General features: G+C 40.0%; 1 protein-coding gene across 2 annotated transcripts in view; it reads right to left on the bottom strand.

Annotated features, from left to right (window-relative positions):
- Positions 1-14,620, bottom strand: part of LOC145224093 (low-density lipoprotein receptor-related protein 6-like) — a 35,585-nt gene extending 20,965 nt beyond the window's left edge. For both annotated transcript variants that reach the window (XM_080090527.1, XM_080090534.1), the window contains exons 1-7: positions 14,301-14,620; positions 13,905-14,071; positions 13,507-13,742; positions 13,243-13,440; positions 12,539-12,885; positions 1,607-1,738; positions 314-514 (exon numbers count right to left, since the gene is read on the bottom strand). In XM_080090527.1, the coding sequence (XP_079946653.1) occupies positions 314-514; positions 1,607-1,738; positions 12,539-12,885; positions 13,243-13,440; positions 13,507-13,742; positions 13,905-14,071; positions 14,301-14,370 (1,351 nt within the window). In that variant the 5' untranslated portion in view covers positions 14,371-14,620. The remainder of the gene's footprint in view (positions 1-313; positions 515-1,606; positions 1,739-12,538; positions 12,886-13,242; positions 13,441-13,506; positions 13,743-13,904; positions 14,072-14,300) is intronic.
- Positions 14,621-15,800: the final 1,180 nt, after the last annotated feature.

Below are 15,800 nucleotides of genomic sequence, written 5' to 3'. Positions count from 1 at the left end.
CTTAAAAGTTTCGCCATTATACTAGGCTACTTGTAAGTAAATGTATAGCATAAACAACAACTAGCTTTGTGTTTAAAATGCAACAACCAAATTTTTGGTCCAATATCCTACCACGTAAAACACGCGAAATTCCAATACAGTACATTAAGTACATGTACACTTACATACAGTGAATTCATGTCTTTGTTACAAAAACTTTGGAACTTCTACATTATTTCAGCAAAAATAAAGCGCACTTTTAGATCACATTTAACCACACTGTTTAGTAATGCAAAACTGAACGTTGTCTTGAAACATGTATTACAAAAATTACCGGATCCGTTTAATCGCGACCGGATAATCGCCGATCTGTCGTCATCGGTCCAGTACAGAAAACCGTCCACTGGGTCGTAGTCTATCGCCACCGCGTGTTGAACCAGACTGAGTGGGACGATGACGTCAGTGTTGTCCGGAGTATCGAGTGAAATCATACGGATGTCACTTCGCCGAGCAAGTAGTAATATCTCGTTGGGACCTACGGAAAAAATGACCAGGATTGAAAATTCTGATTTTTAGGTTTGTTTTTTAAGGCAATAATTAAATTGCAGACAGTTTGTAAGCTGTATATAAAAACCAGCAACAAAATTGACAACAAATCGATTTAAATTGATCGTTGTTTTGCACACATTTTAGATAAAACACACTTGTGCTTAAGTCTACCCACAATGTTGGTTAAAACATTTTAGAAATGTGTAACATGAAAATAATTACTAAACAGATAGCATGTATTTTTGCGTTTACAACAACAACTGTGGCAGTATAAGTAGGTTGCAATTAGCTGCCAACATACACTGTTAAGCCAGTCTGCAGAACATGGCAGTTCCCGACGAGATCTCGTGCGTGCAGGACCTATATGTCCCGCGTGCGCGCGTGCACGACCCGTAAGTTCGCGTACAAGACCAATTTCAGCAGGCGCAAAGCAAGTAAAAGAGGTCAAGACAGCCCAATTAAATGCCTTTGGTGCAAAATTTTCGCGTGCAAACCCCAAAACTCGGCGTGCAAACATTTTTTTTCAAAAAAAATCGCGCGTGCAGCTGCCAGACTCTGCAGACTGGCTGTTAAGTGCTTCTGGAAGCAACAAATACCGCTTTACACAACTACACATATATCTTAAATGCGGGTGTAGGCGAGATTACGTGTATCAAATACTGTGCGCAGAAAAGCGGCAGGTTAATTACAAAGGCCACTTGATATAAATCTAAGTCAATCCGAAGACATTACGGCAATTACATATAATAAGCATTTTACCCTCCTCTAAACTTTAAGAAAGGGACTCTTAACCTGTGGTACTTTTACTCCTTGGGATTAAACATCATTCACCATTGTGCAAGATTTAATAAACCCGGTCAAGTTTCCACAAACAAAATTCAACCTAAATCGAATCAACTTTTTACATCAAACGAACCGTAAATGGCCACTTTTGACTGTGATTATCAACTTTTTATACGCTTGAAAATAGCCATTTAGCATTAATACTCTTCAAATACGAATGCGGGAAACATTTTAAGAACAATTCGATAAAACACGTTTGACATAAAACATCTGTGTAGAATGGTCACATTCTTACTTTTCTTGCAAGTCTTTTTGTCGTTGTTAATTCGAATACCAGTTGGACAGGCACACTGGTAGCCGGGTGGGTTGGGAGACAGAAGACAAAGGTGGGAACATCCTCCATTCGATTCACCGCATGGATTTGGACCTGCAAAATATAAACATTCAGTTTAACTGAGCCCTTTCAAAGCCAACATATTCACATATATATTATTTGCACAAAATATTTAGGTTCGTAAATGAGACAGTATCTGATGTCAAACGATGAGGTTTTTAACTAATATTTAGGAGTTGTGAATGTTGTTCCCATAAGCCAGTGGTTCCCAAACTATGCGCCGCGGCACACTGGTGTGCCGCGAGATGTCATTAGGTGTGACGCAAAAAATATTGAAATTAAAATCAATCAAGTAGAGTAGTAGTAGTACAGGTGCTTAGACCACTAGGCCAACACGCTCCACGTCTCTGAGATGTTCAACTAGGCCAGGGGTGGGCAACCTGCGGCCCGCGGGCCGCATGCGGCCCTTCATTAACGGTTGTGCGGCCCGCAGAGACGCTTGGATTTTAAAAGTACTGGCAAACGAGTCCAATTATTACATATTTTTGAGCTGATTAATGCGCCAGATGCTAGTTTTCTGCGACCTGGCAAAATGCGGCTAGAATCAAATACGAATTATACTTGTAGTTAAGCATATTTGGTAAGAAACAAGGCAAAATCACTTTGTGTTATGCACATGTGCGGCCCGCGATAAAATTTTGAAATTTATAATTGGCCCTACAGGAACAAAGGTTGCCCACCCCTGAACTAGGCTATTTAACTATGAGAGTGACCTGTATAGCGGCTTTATGACCTCATAGTTAGTGCTCTTGTCAGCTAATTTGCTGTGCCATTTTAAACTGAAATAAAAAATTCAAATATATTTTTTATTCAAATGTTCAAAGTGCGCCAAATATTTTTTGTTTTTTCTAAAATGCGCCTTAAAAGAAAAAAGTTTGGGAACCACTGCCATAAGCCAAGAACGTTTAAACAACCTGCGTAATTTGTGGTAAAATTTTGAAACACAAAACAAATCATGCTTAAAGGCACATTGAGCAAGCAAAAACCTCTGAACTCCAACACTCAAAATAAAACCGTCAAAAAGAATTTTTCCTTTAAGCAGTGTGTATCCAATATCAGTTTTTCGCAAAAAAGCGGTGTCCCTATTTCAGACAAACACCAGCTTATGAAGGCAATAGGGAAAGTATGGATGTTCTGACTATATATCCAGAATCCTGTGGTCCAAAGGACTTTGTTTTGGGCAACAAACACGTGTCAAGCGATACAATCTCTACACCACTGGCTTGTTGCAGCCAAACGCATCCGAAACCAACTGTTTACATACAAAATCTGCTATCTGATATATAATCCGAACATGCGAACCGTTAAGTCGCGTTTGTTTATTGACGGTCGGCGGGTGAGGGATTTGCAAAACGAATTTCTTGTTGCAGGCTTCACTTGATTAAGTTAAGCAAAAAGTGCTATTTAAAGTGCAACGTGGTATGAATTTGGCTTTAAATTGACCGTTTGTAAACCAAATCATATGTTGGGCATGAGGTCGCAAAAAACACCTACAGCTGTTTTTGCGATTAGTGTTTGTGCACATTTCGCCCACTACGGCAAAAAAAAATGCGCACTTCGTTTTAAATAAAACGGGACACATTTTGTGCCGCTGAAAAGTCTTAAAACGTCTCAAAATCACAATCCTAGCACCAACAAGCCCGTGGCATTTTCAAACACATATCAAACCGATTCAACAGTAATGCTTGATAGATTTGAAAATGCAAAGTTTGCTTCACAAAAAGCCAGAATCATGCAATGCTGTGAGCAAAGTTTACAAACATGGCTTAAATCGAGCGGAAGTAAAACCACTGACCACAAACCGCGAAAAATAAACAGCTTAAAATTTGAGTTGATGCAGTTGCATATAAACATAAAAGCGTGACAGAATGCGAATGACGCAGCGAAAAGTGGCCAGGATTTATATATTTATGGATAGGACTCAAAATGTCAAGTTTATGCCCCTAGTACTGTTTACTACTTTACTCCATTGATCTTTATCACGGATTTAGTTCATAACCACAAATCAACAAAAATGTAGCAAAAAACTCCTCGCTACGTGGTTAAACCAGCATTTATGTGATGAAACGTTAAGCAAACTAAGTGCACCAAAGACAGGGGTTTTAGAATGAGTTTTGTTACGACTTTATTGCTAAACGTGATTCACCACGGATGACACAGTTATAAAAACACAAGAAGAAGATAAAAAATGACCTGATTCGGTCTTAAGTACGCCCAGTTGTATTGTATTTTGCAGAACACAATGTAGGACATTTTCAGTTAAATTTAGTTGAAACAGATCCCGGGGGCATTCCGTGTGCGTAACAATAACATGTTATTATCCGTAAGAATGTGGATAAATGGTTAAGCCGGAATTGAAACGTATTAACTCAAAATATTGATTTTCAGTAATAAGGATGTAACCGAAGATGATCACTTTGTTCTTTTTTAGCTTCGACGAAATGGAATTAATACTGATAAACAAAACCAAAACGAAATGCTGCATTTCTCCAATTGTATCTAGTGGGGATACAAATTAATCTTTAGGTAAAAACGAAAATAGTGCTTTGTAACCTCGGAAACCCATCAAGATGTGATATTTTAGCAAACGTGTTGTATTACATACGTTATTGCAAGTAAAGTTTTTAGCGTGGAATGATTGGTTCATTTTCAACTGGTGTGTTTAGACCGTTTGGCGGCGGTAACGTCCGTCAACAGTTCACAGTTGCTGCTAACTGGCGACGAAAAAGGGCAGGAACTTGGCCGAATGGTCTGGCGCGCCTGACCCACATACAGACATAAAAAAAAACTTGATCGGGATTCGTCCCCGGGAGTGTCCTGGGTTCGAACCCCGTGAAAAAAAAATAATAATAAAAAAATAAAAAACTGGCGACGAAAACGACCGCGGGAAAAGAAAATTCCGTTTTTGCTATTATCGTTTTACGCCAGCTCGTATTTTCGCGAGAAAGTGTTTAGTGATAGACGGCTGACTGGGGAACAATGGCCGAATAAAGAAAAAGTAGCGCGATTTTAAGGACCCATAATACACGCAAAGCATTATTTAATGTTAGAAACTAAATGCTCGTGGGTTATATATTAGGGTTACAAGAAATTAGAACCTGTAAATGACATACAAACCGTCCACATAACATCTAATTCAGACATTGTTTGGGGTTAGTGGGGTAAATATTGGGGTTTTGGAGTGAAACACAACAATCGAGACCTATACATAGCAAGAAAAAACTGTCCAAACTTTATCCAATTTAGACATTCTTCAAAAAAAATTCACCCTGTCAAGATGGCAGTTGTTATTCAGTAGGCACTTTTTACAGCTAACCAAAGATTAGCCTTTATCGCACATCCATATTTATCAGTTAGGTAGCAAACAAGATTTCAACCATACAGGCGATTTTGCATGGTGATAGACCACCACCGATGCAACACAACAAATGACTCATGTTTAGGCAATAACATCAACGGCGTAAAAGACAAAAAGGATGGAAATTGATAGATGGAGTTCGTAAGTTTAACTTAGAGCTTTGCAGGTGGAGTTTGCGCAATCGGGTATTTAAGGTCGGATGACATCATTTCTATGCACACAAAAAGAACAAAACTCCCGATAAGTAACCGATAACATGAAAGTGAAGGGGTAAAATTGCCTGATGACTGGATAGCTGATTGGCTGGAATTCGCCGGACGAAGTTGAAGCGATAGCCAAATCCGGCGGATTAACAGTTGCAGCCACGACTTTTATCCTGGCATGGGCGTTTGGGCTTGGAACGCGGGAGTCGCGATTTTAGAGACAATAGTCGGCGCTCGGTTACTCATCGCAGCGATAAATCACCGTTGGAGTAGGCCATGTTTGCTTAATCCAAGGCCAGCGAGTTACTGTTTGTGATTGCAGTTAATCAGACCTGCGTGTTTCGCCAATCGCCACAGCTTGGGCTATCTGGCAGGCCTAAGCTGCAATGCGCTTGATAGCACAGTCTCCCAGGCAAATTTCTCATTTCGCAACTTAAGGCCCTTGCGACAAATACCAAAAGGCTTGTTTTTGTCCTTACACAACATGTGAAGCGATTCGACTGACGTCACGGTCCCTTTCACCTGGGCGAGCTTACCAAATTCGCATGAACGATCCTGCATTTAGTTTACTAGGAGAAAAAACAGTAAATTGCCTGACGCACAGAAATCTTAAAAGGGCGATTGGTTTTTGTCCCAGCAAGAGTTTTTATCGAGCACCAGTACTATATGACTCAAATCTTTAATGTCGTTAAGAGCCGAGGACGCCTTGTCAAATTGGGGTAAGGATTACCTCCAAAAGGAAACCAGACAGGCGGTAAAATGTCTCCCTATCTATACTTCGTTTTGTACACATTTGTACAGCGAAAAGTACAATTTGGAAAATAAGGAGATTAACAGATATTTTTTTACCAAACCTCATCTTTCAACACGTAGTTTGGTGAAACAAGTACTCTGCCACAATGAGTTCAGCCAGTTTTTACCCAACTATCCGCCGGGTTGGAATTCAAAAGCCTTACATGAGGCTACGGGTCAATCTCGAAGACTTGTCTGTCAGCGAGACGCCTTAGCTAAGAGTCAGGCTCAGAATCAGCAGAAAGCTACCCAAATAAAGCAAGAACAACTTTACCCATATAATCAGACCCCTAGGCGACTTCAGCTCGACAAAGGCGCTTTACAAAATGTCTCTTCAAACCGACAGGTTGTAATGACCGGCGATATGACGTACGAAATCTTTGGACTTTCTTGCACGGGGAAAGTTAAGCGTATTTCGTATTGATAAATATGCTTGTGTTATCGTAACGACAATCCATTGAAGAGGCGAAAAGATTTGGCGAGGGTAGGCAAATTGGAGCAAGATATTTATTGTGCAATTTTTTTCAATTGAGAGAAACAAATATTATTGTTTACCTTATCTAAATGATATGATATGATTACACAAATAAAAATTGCTACCAAAGCTTCAACACTGCGTCAAAAAAGATTTCCCTTAAAAAAAATCTGCTAGCAAGTTTGCAAACGTTTTCCGACAGAAACATATTGTTTTGAGCAACTTAGCGATACAACTATGACCTAACAATACCAGAGTGCTTATTCATCGAAGACAACACAATTACATCAAGGCGGGTGGTTTGCTGTATGTGGTCGGATAAAATGGAGAACAAAGCTTTGGAAACTAAACTCAATCGAAATTTTAGACAAGCGACCGTCGAGTGTGGCATCCTCACAACAAGTTGAACCCAAGCCAAACAAATCCGGTGTCATCGACGTCATAGTGCTCAAGGCTACTCAAACTCAGTTGTGAATCTGATGCGCACTTAGCGGATTAGTTTCGCCCTATTGAAAACCTTCGTCTTCGATTTGGGCTTTCGCGCCAAACTGCAAATCTGCTTAGCGACCATTAATTGAACGACAAAACAAAAAAATACTCACACTTGGTTAAAGGTATTTGTTATGTTTAAGAAGGTATATAAATCAGCCAACACTCTGTCTGCGTTTATAAGAAAATCCATTCATGGTTTAGATGTCTAAAACCATGTTGTATCTTTTCTAAACCATTTTTTCATTGTTTATGGGTGAGAGGACAACGAAAGACGTCCTATTTAAAGCAGAGTAAAGTGGCGCAAAACGGGCGCCTGGAAATAATTGTGGGCGGATCTAGCAGCGGGATAGGGATGACCAATTGACATGTCCCTAATTCGAGCTTTTAAGCACAATGAGTAATCCTGCTACCCGCTTGGAAAGCTGTTTGACTTCGAGCTAATTTTGATGGCACAAACGGGGGTCTACTTCCACATTTCCATTCATAACTTCAGGCTGACAAAATGTGCTGATCAAGAGTTTTTTTCTAATGACGTCACTTATGGCGAAAGTGGTCACGATAACTGGGTCGAGGGCAACGGAGCGGAACTAAACAACACGAAATCGGTTACAGCAGTCTAAACGTTGGGTCTTTTGCTGCCTTTGAATGTATTTTAATGACAATAGACGAAGCACATATTGATAAGGGTTATCGCTGTAAGGACACTTTACTAAATTACAATCGCCAGGCATTTCTCCTCTCGATCAAACGAAATACCCCTAAATCAACATCGCCTAAAAGTGAGCTATATATATGAAGCGGACATAGGCCTCTAGGATCTCCCGCACAGGACGATATCGTAATAAACCGTGACATTATTTTACCATTTTACAAGTTTTTTAGTTCATAGGAACTTCATACTTTCCAATGTCACAACGAAATGTTTTAGGATCTTTGTACGTCAAGCTGGTGCCTAATATTTAAGATACCAAACTACATGTTTTGACATATGTTAACTGACAAAAAAATTCAATCAAATAAAAACAAAAAATCATGCCACAAAACCACTAAACTGTATGCTATTGAGTTGGATGTCTGAAATTCAATATTTTCGCGAAAACACCCTAGTGCAATCGGAAAAGAATGTCTTACTTCAACCCTTTGGCTCATAGAGTCTCAAAATTGTCGATTTTCAGAGGGACATTTTACATACTTCTTGTATCGCAAACCGGTGAACCAGGCCATATTAGGTACAGCGGTGAGCTATTTTTTTTCTGATGCCAACTTAAGGCAGCGTCCGACAGGGGACACTTGAAACAGTCGCAGTCGGATTTCGGTGCGAACCGCTTCGGAGTCGAATAACTTGGCAACCTGGCGACACACCAGGCGATGTGAGTGCTTTCTGTCCGCTCGATTAGACTTTCAAGCAGCGAGTGACGAAATAAACAGGTAAGGGGACACCTGAGGGGGGCTAGCCAACACAAACTGCATATAAGGATTAGCACGCTCCTTGCCACAAGACAATGCGAAAAATCCAACTAAACCCGATGGTTTGCACGCAGTGGGGTCTAATGTCACATTGCACGTCGTCTTGTGATGACGTTGCACGTTCTTTCGACAATTTTACCCGTCAGGCGAAAACGGCTGCCGGGTCATGAAGGGTTGCTGTTTGGCAGAACGACCAGAGGGGCCGAAAAGTACAAATTACGGTTTAGCGTAATGCATTGCACCTGGCATAAAGCGCCGTACAGTTACGTGGTTTCTGAATCGGGTTGTGCTGAGGGTCTAATATGGTGATGTCGCCAACGCAAGTTTATTTCAAAAATCGAAGGGTCCTGCCACGCGCCATAATTTATCCAATTATATTGTCCCTTCTGGTGCAAGCAACATTGCGGCAAAATGTATTAGGCGCGCTTGGCATTTTCGTTAGCGCGTAGGTGGAATCCAGTTAGCATACCAGGAGTGTTGAGTTTTACAACGGTTCAACGGAGAATTAATCAATGGCGACATATGCCGTATCAAAACAGCGGTGCGCGATCAGACAGCAATCCGACATCAGATAGACCGCCGACCAGTTAGCTTTGCTGGGAACGCCTCAGCGCTCGTTCACAATGCGATGCCTCGTCTTGATATTAATACGCTTTGGCAGCTGTGAAAAGAAGGGCACGAGAGCTGAAGACCCCAACACAAGCATGCACCATACTGCATCGTCACCGCGCTTAGGTCAAAACAACTTGTTGGGAAAAATTGAAGTGTCTTTGCTACATGTTGATGGTAATAAGCATCCGGGCCTAACGATTTTAAAGTTTTTTTTACATTTTACGCAAACCACATTGCAAATAATATTGACACACCATTATACGCAATCGGCGTAAACAATTACCGGTAATTTATGTCGGTCACTAATTTCGAATAATTATAAACTCCGCCGAATAATGAAGTTCCAACAACACTACCAAAGTGCCAAATTTTTTTGAGTCTTAATGTAGTTTGACAATTGGAAATTTACCAACAGTAGGTATAAGGACTACATTGGTATAAATCACAGCCATATATCATACCAGGTTTATCAGTGGAAGCGCAACGTAAGTTGAAACCATTTTTGTGAATTGACTGCTGACGAGCGTGGATATTTGCTGCAAAGCACAACCAACACCAAATAGTACATCAAAGCGAAAAACTCCCACTGATATACGGGCGAGGACCACGGAAAGCTACGAAAGAAAATACCTGGCAAACCACTTCTAAGCAGGCAGGACGGAATGATTACAGGAGTGGTTAGCACCGCCGATTTGGCGAAGAGCAATTTCAGTTCAAGGCCGTTCCGCAGTGACACGAGCAAATTAACTAACTACTGCGTTGGAGCGCTTTGTTCAATGCGCCGAAGATATTAAGGGCGTTATTGGAAGACACAAGCGGCGGCTTAGCCTGGTAATTTTGTATCGGAATTAAATACGCCGTACCTTAGCAGAGATGTATTTATGTTGGGGTTTATACCAAAAAATATAAAATGATGTAGTTTCCTTTGGCAACCAAAAATTGACACTTTGTATTAAATTTTCCACTAATGAGCTTTATGAACGTACAGAGAAAAGACACATTTGTTTGAGTTTAAGTTTATACTGATTCATGGCTAAATGGAATAGGTTAGACTGATTCGTGGCTAAAATATGCGAAGTATACCGGTCTGATAGAACGTGACATGACGACATGACGGCAAACCCAGCGGAAGTGGAACACAGAAAATAGTCGAAATGCCACATTAGAGCGCAAACGACTTAGTTGGAGCGTGAAAACCGTCCTACGAAAATGAGTAAACCCACGATGGCTGCCAGAAAATGCGTCGCTCCATTTGGGACCGCCAATGACTGCAATGTGAACAACCCAACACAGCATCACAGGTTGAAATCTGAGTCAGTTTCAAGTTTAAAAACGCAACTTCAAATAATGCAAGATAAACGCGGGAGTGGTTATGCATTTTCAAGACCTGGTGGTCATGATTTGGTGGAACTTGACTGTATCGTATCTAACTGTAACCACATTAAAAGACGAAATTGCAAATAATCTTCGGCTTAAATAAATTTTTGTCTCGTTTGGAAAGACACTGAACCACTGATTCTTGAACTGTGTGTGTTGCGAGAGATATTTGAAGTGTGTCATGAAATTTTCGTTATTTTAAAGTGCCAATATTCTCTTGTGTTTCCAGACTTGATGACGAGATGTGGCATACATAACGAAATTCAAAGCCCAGTGTCGTTAAAAGTTATGTGTCGTTAAAACCAAACTTATTCACCAGTCTCAAGTTGCAAATTAATTTTCGTTTGACAACTTTTATGTCATTGGCAGCAAAGTGTGGCGCGTAAAGAAATGAGTTTGTTAATGCGCCGCATGCTTGAAAAGTTTGAGAACCACTGATCAAAACAATAAATGTTATGTATGCAAATCAGGCTACTTTGTTAAACTAGCATACGCTTTTTCTTAAACACGATTGAGTACAAGTGTGGTAAGTGCCAGCGGTCCGCCCGAAAACGCAAGTGTTCGAGGCTTGAAGGATTTTAACGACCCGATCTTTGCCGCTGGTCGGGCGCATTTGACGATGGTTGGCAGCGCACCGGGAATCATCAAAGCCAAACCCGCGATTGTGAACCGCCAGGGCCCCAGCAATCGTGGCTGGATAGCCTGCGCATCAACATGTTGACTGCCGTGCCGCCCATACGCCGTGGATCTAAATAAACAGTGGGTATTATGGGATTTGGCGTCGCGGTCTCGGGACACAAGAAGCCCGCCGAAAAGAAAATATTTCTGCAACCCCGACGTTGTACTTAAACAGCATTTGAAGTTGAGCTGTAAAAATAACCCACTTTAGTGCTGGTCAACCTGATGTAGTACCTTTGCAAAATGTGCTGATGAGGGTGCACGGCGCCTATTTTACAGTTTGTTGTTATTGTGTAAGCTGCAATAAACAGGGTGGAAGTTCTGTCAAAAGTGGCAGGGAACCAGAAGCGTTCTACCTTTCAACTGGCATGATAAGAGCAGGGTGTGCGCAAAGTTAGGAAAGATTTCCCGCGGGAGGTCGACGTTTCTGCCAGCGCTCAACCACATACCGGACCGCAAATTTCATCACTTCGTATTTTCGTGTCAGCGGCTTTAGCACCACGAGTTATTTTTACGCTGGATCCGCCTGGGGACCCAATAACATCAAATTTATTTGTTAGCGGGGGACCTAGTGCCCAAGTGACCTGCATACACGAGGTGCTATCGGTCGTCTGGGCTTGTATAATTGCTGGCTTACAAACGCGGAACGACATTAAGGCCTTTCTAACCAGATGTTAGAGCGTTTCGGATCTCGGAAAACGACACACAAGTACTGCCATGGTAAGACTGAAGGCCCAACGCTTGGGTTCACTAAACGGCCAAAGGATGAAGTGCAAATGAAATCTACGACTTAATGACCAGCCTTCGTTCGTAACTTTTCGGTCTGCAGGGCTATGTGAACCCAAATTAAAGTGCTGTAGAACAAACAAATAATTACAAATACCACAACCAGATAGGTTACTTGAACATAGACACGAGCAACATTTGAAAACAGGAAGGTTCAGCACAAATAGCTTCTTAATTTGCCGAGCAAACGCAACACTGATATACACGTGCCATCCCCGCTAGCTGCTCAAACATTTGCCCGCAGGAATGACACAAGATCGCTGAATGTTTACCCAGCCCCGATCTGCTTACCACTATAGTTAACGGCACAACTCTATTACTACAGGCGTGATAGAACAGCTGGATAGCAAAATGGACAGCAAAGTTTAAGCCAAAAAAAACTACCTTTAACGTATCTCATTTGCAAAAAGTACTTTGAAGACAAAGAGTTAAATTCGCCATAAAGGTAATGGAGGATTGGTAGATGAAAACTTCAAAGGTGTGGTTTCCAATTTACAACTACTTTAAATCCTGATAAACTTATACGTACGATTAGGACCTGATATTCAATACCAAGGTTCATATTACTGGGTAGGTGAAAAACAAGATCTTACTTGGTTTCTGCCTTTTTGGATTGTAAACTTGCAAGTCGTTGGGATAGAGGTCGCCTTGCCAGTTGCCTTTGACAACCGCTGGTAATCCTGTCCCATTCTTTGCCATGTAATGCACAGAGTCAGTCTCCCAATCAGTCCAGTATATATATTCCTCATAGAGGGTAATAGCAAATGGATGTTGCAACACTGACATGGATTTTGACTCTTCATCAGTGTCTTGATCCCTTTTGAAGCTTTGGGGCTTGTTGGTTGCTGACGGCGCAGTAAATGCAGAGTGATTTCCATTTTGTGTAGATGGGCCAGGCTTCAGGGCTAGACCTATTTGGTTGCTGTTTACAATTTCTTTTCTAAACATAAAAAATATGTATGCTGTTAAAATTTTACATAATCTCTTATTGGTCTTCAATATTATCTTAAACATACAAAAAGTCAGATTTTAGTCATTTTTTAGATTTAGTTATTCTCAATACAGTGATCTTCAAAGACCATGCTGTCTGTCGGAGGGTCTAATATTGTCCACTGGATGTCCAGTATAATCACTCATAGTACGAAAAAATAGAAATTAAACTTTACAGAGTTGTTTGTGCTCGAATAAAATTGTCACTACATCACCCACTGCAGTTCAGGATTACTAAATACACATGGTAAGCTTCTTAGAACCCTTTGCACTCATACATTGGTTGAGCACAAAGTGCATCTAATACCTGTTAGTTCCATCCATACTTATACAGTGAATAAAATGGTAATTTGCTTCAACCCAATAAACCATTTGTGTTTCATAATCAATTGTTATGCCATTGGGCCAATAGATGTTTTTGTCCACAAGTGTCATTCTGCCACTTCCATCCATTCCGGCCCTCTCAATTTTGGGCTTCTCTCCCCAGTCAGTCCAAAACATATAACTTCAAAAAAAAATCAACATTTTAGTGAAATGGAAAGTGAGTATTTCATGTGAAAATTATACTTACGCCTGTTCTGGAGCAACTGCAATGGCCCTTGGTTGGTCTAAGTTGTTCCAAATTAGAACCTTTCGTGATGTTCCGTTCAACTCACTGACTTCAATTCTGTCAGTTTCAGCATCCGTCCAGTAAAGTTTGTTGCCTACCCAGTCACATGCAAGACCATCAGGCATTGCCATCCCTGAGTCAATGACATCCATCTTCTGGTGTAGTGGGTTTGACATGTCAACATACTGCAGTTTGCCCTATTACAGTAAAAAAGAACTTTTTTATTTTGGTAAAGATATTTATCAAAAACAATTGATTGAAACTTTTAGGTTTTAACTTTTCAAACTTCATTAATTTTCCATGTTATTTAGGACAAGCAAATTGCCATAATTTTTTGCTTATTTTACATTTGATTGTACCTTTCCTGTGTCCCATAAATCAATCCAAAAAACAAGTTGTTCTTTGTAAAGAAAATCAATTGCTGATGCTTTCTTGAGGTTATTTACAACAATCATGGTATTATTAGGATCATTTGCAGGTATCAATCGAATGTCAGCAAGGTTGGCAAGTAAAAGGGATGGAGAAGCTAAAAAGAAAACAAGATGTAAAACGTTTGTGTTTCTACAAATAATACAATCATGTAATTTCTTTTGCGACATCAAAAAGTGTTAAATTCTGCATAACAGTGAAGTCATCAAATTATGTTTAAAAGCTTCCTTAATTACAAATGATTACTTCCTGTAACGACATTTACTTGTTTGTGCCTCTTTAGATCAAAAACTACCACATTAAGTTTAAAATACAGATCCAAATACCTGGGGCTCTTCTTCCCATCGCAAAAGTTGTAAACAAAAGAAAAACAAATAAATAAATCATAAAAGACATGTTGAATGGTGTGTTGAGGTACAGATCAGAAAAGTAAGAAAATGACAACTTTTGACTTCATCCAGTTTTAAAACTTTTTCCAGCAATGTTTCTTCATACTGGATATTGTATTGTCAGATTTCCGGTGTTGACTGGTTGGCAAATTCTTGGTTTATTGAATTTTGCTTCAGTTGGACATCACAAATTTTAAAAGAAATCAAAATAAAACGCTGATAAAGGCTAAACTAAAAACTAGTCAACAAAAAACAAAATTTACTATGTTTACTTTTGTAATTTAACATTTTAAAAACAGAAAACTGTTTTTAACATGTTAGTATAAATGATCTCAAATCTAGCACAATTTTTATCAAACCAAAATCTTGCTCTGAATAACTGTACACATGTAGCTATGAACACTTAAACACTTAAGTTTAAACAACCTTAGTTTTAATCTTGTTCCTACAACTCCCTGCATAACGTGTGTTGAGTAATAGTAAGACAGTCTTAAGACTACTAAGACTGGCAAAAATTTACTCACGCAAACACTGAACAAAAAAGGCGACTCGTCGTACAACGATTCATGCGAGGTACGGAGAAAAAATTCGAATTCTCACTTTGTGATGTAATTTAGGCAAAGGGGTTAGCAATCTTTTAAATTTCGCGTGCCAATTTATGTCAAAATAATAATGGTTCGTTTGTCAATCGTTTTGTCTAACGCTAAACAGTGTTTTGCGCCGGTTGATTTAAAAATAATTATTAAAGAGTAGGGTTGCCATACGTCAGGATTTCCCCTGACATGTCAGGGAATTTAGTGTTTAAATCTGTGTCAGGGAGAAATGTTAAAATGTACTTTAAAGTCAGGAATTTAAGAAAAAATTTACCAACGGAGAAAGTTTCTAGTAGTTAGTTACAACTGCGTCTATACCACGAAACGTAAAAAGGTTAACTGGCGACGCGCAGGTTCACGCACAAGGTTACGATTTCGTTTTGCAGTGTGTTTGCGCGCTTAACAATACCTATTTGTTATTAGTTTAAAATACGCGTTAAAACAGAAATAAAAAACACGCTTCTGAGGAAAACGCAGCATTCAATGCTACATATGGGAGCGTGGGAAGTTTCATTTGCTTTCACTGCTGCTGACGAAAATGGTTTTGCCAAGAATACGCAAAAGGTTAATTGACAAGGATCAGAGTATCGTATCTACCGTTTTCTCGTTTCGCCGTCCGTGTGACTTTCGAACATTCTAAATGTATTCCTTAAAAGAAGTGTTTGGATCGCAAAAAAGGTTAACGCAATTGAGATAAGTTTGTCAGGGTGTCAGGGATTGTATATCATCAAATACGGTAACCCTATTAAAGAGACGCCAGATTCGTACGAGTTGGCTAGGTTTTTAAGTCCATTAACCAGTACCAAAAATCAAACGCAAAACAAGCATCTGTTGGTTTCTGAAG

Source organism: Phallusia mammillata, chromosome 1 (genome assembly GCF_965637545.1).
Source record: "Phallusia mammillata chromosome 1, kaPhaMamm4.hap1.1, whole genome shotgun sequence".
Taxonomy (NCBI): domain Eukaryota; kingdom Metazoa; phylum Chordata; class Ascidiacea; order Phlebobranchia; family Ascidiidae; genus Phallusia; species Phallusia mammillata.
Note: the sequence above shows the minus strand (reverse complement) of the source record. Positions and strands in the feature narration are given on the sequence as shown.